General features: G+C 65.2%; 1 protein-coding gene across 1 annotated transcript in view; it reads left to right on the forward strand.

The window, feature by feature from the left end:
- LOC309414778 (putative adhesion G protein-coupled receptor E4P) overlaps positions 1 to 2,259 on the forward strand; it is a gene marked incomplete at both ends in the record, with an annotated part of 7,770 nt that continues 5,511 nt past the window's right edge. The window contains 2 exon segments of the mRNA XM_082012149.1: positions 1 to 34; positions 868 to 918. Coding sequence (XP_081868275.1) covers positions 1 to 34; positions 868 to 918 — 85 coding nt within the window.

The following is a 2,259-nucleotide window of genomic DNA, read 5'->3' on the forward strand; positions in this document are numbered from 1 at the left end:
ATGGGGTGCTCCCCCCTCGCTGCCTGTCTCTGGGGCGAGTCGTGCCCCCTTCCTGCCGGGGGGGTATTTTGGGGTGAAACAGAGGGAAATGGGAAAAGGGAAACTGAGGCAGGGACGGAAGTAGGTCGGGGCTGTAAGAGCTGCAGTGCAAAGCAGCCCAAAATGGCCTGAAATAGCCCCAAAATGGGGCTGCTGGAGCTGGGAGGGGGGTGTCAAGCTCTGAAATGGGGGGGTGAGCCCCTAAATGATGGGTTTGAGCCTGGGGGGGTGGGTGCTGAGCTCCAAAAAGAAGGGTTTGAGCCCCGATGGGCCCCAAAAAGGGGGGTTGACCCCCAAAAAGGGGGGTTTGACACCTCATGGGGGGCTTTGAGCCCCCACAAGAAGAGTTTGAGCTTTGGGGGGGGTGAGGTCCAAAAAGGGGGTTCTGAGCTCTCATACAGGTCAGATGAACCCCAAAAGGAGGGTTTTGACTCAAAAAAGGGGGAGTTTGAACCCCCAAAGAAGGTTTTGAGCCCTGATGGGGATGTAGAGCCCAAAAAGGGGGTATTTAGCCCCAAAAAGGGGGAGTTAAGCCCTGATGGGGGAAGAATGAACCCCAAAAGGAGGGGTTTGAGCCCCCAAAAGAAGGTTTTGAGGCCAGATGGGGGCATGGAGCCCAAAAAGGGGGGTATTTAACCCCAAAAGAAGGAGGGTTGAGCCCTGATGAGGGAAGAATGAGTCCCCAAAATTAAGGTTTGAGCCCCCAAAGGGGGTTTTGATCACAGATAATCGGGTTTGACCCCCCAAAAGTGGGGTTAGAGCCCGGGGGGGGGGGTCACTCCTCGAGGTGGGGTCTTGGGGTGCTGATGTCCCCCTGTGTCCCCCCAGGGCTGTGCCACCTCCTGAGCCACCTCCCCCTCACTGAGGGTGACCAGGCACGTGAGTGGGGGGGTCGGGGGGGCTTGGGGGGGCTCTGAGGTCTTGGGCGGGAGCTGTGAAGGGCGGGGGGCTGGGGGGAATCTGGGGGTCACAGCGGGAGATGGGGGATCAGGCCCAGACCTGGGTCCTAACCCCACCCTCGCCCCCCGCCGTGTCCCCCCGCCGTGTCCCCCCGCCGCGTCCTGCGGGTCCCACTTCTGCTCCGTCACCAGCTGCTGCCTGGATCGGCCGCTGGAGGGGTCCCAGGTGGGACCCTGGGTCTGTGGGTGCCCCCCCGGCACGGCCCCCACCCCCCAAAACTCCTCCACCATCTCTTGCCAGAGTAAGGGGGCAAAGACCCCACTTTTACCATTTTCCCCCCTTTAATTCCCCTCTTTACCTTTTTACCCCCTTTTAGCCCTTTACCCCCCCTTTTAACCCTTTACCTCCCTTTTTCCCCCATTCCGGGGGTGCTGAGCCCCCCCTGAGCCACACAGGCAGGGCAGGATGGGGAACACCCCCCCCCTCTTTCCTGAGAAGCCCCAAATCCGCAGCGTTTGGCCCCGGACTGGAGTTCCCCCTGTAACATCCCCATCCTGGAGGAGGCCAGCAGGCTGTGCGGGGACCCCGGGGCGGGGGGGGGGCAAGGGGAGGCTGTGCGGGGACCCCGGGGCGGGGGGGGGGCAAGGGGAGGCTGTGCGGGGACCCCGGGGGGCGGGGGGGGGGCAAGGGGAGGCTGTGCGGGGACCCCGGGGGCGGGGGGGGGCAAGGGGAGGCTGTGCGGGGATCCCGGGGCGGGGGGGGGGCAAGGGGAGGCTGTGCGGGGACCCCGGGGAGGGGGGGAAGGAGGGGTGGGAGCAAAGGGAGGGGGGACCGACGGACGGACGGACAGATGGATACAGGGATGGATGGAGAGAGGGAGGGGTGGAGGGAGGGAGATGGGGAGGGACAGAAGGACGGAGGGAGGGACAGACGGAGGGACAGAGGGAGGGATGGAGGGAGGGACAAACAGGGACAGACGGATGGTCGGAGGGATGGAGGGACAGACGGCAGGCTGGGGGGAGGGAGGGAGGGCTGGAGGCCGGGGGGCTGGAGGGAGAGAGGGAAGGACCGACGGATGGACAGAGGGATACAGGGATGGATGGAGAGAGGGAGGGGTGGAGGGAGGGAGACGGGGAGGGACAGAGGGATGGAGAGACAGAGGGGAGGGAGGGACCGCGGGAGGGATGGAGGGACAGACAGAGGGAGGGGTGGAGGGAGGGACAGACGGATGGACAGAGGGATGGAGGGAGGGAAGGACCGACGGACGGACGGGCGCCGCCCGCGGGGTGCGGGTGGGTGCCGCCTGCGCCCGGCGCAGCG

The sequence above is a fragment of the Phaethon aethereus genome, assembly GCF_964289735.1.
Source record: "Phaethon aethereus genome assembly, chromosome: 32".
In the NCBI taxonomy this organism is placed as follows: Eukaryota; Metazoa; Chordata; class Aves; order Phaethontiformes; family Phaethontidae; genus Phaethon; species Phaethon aethereus.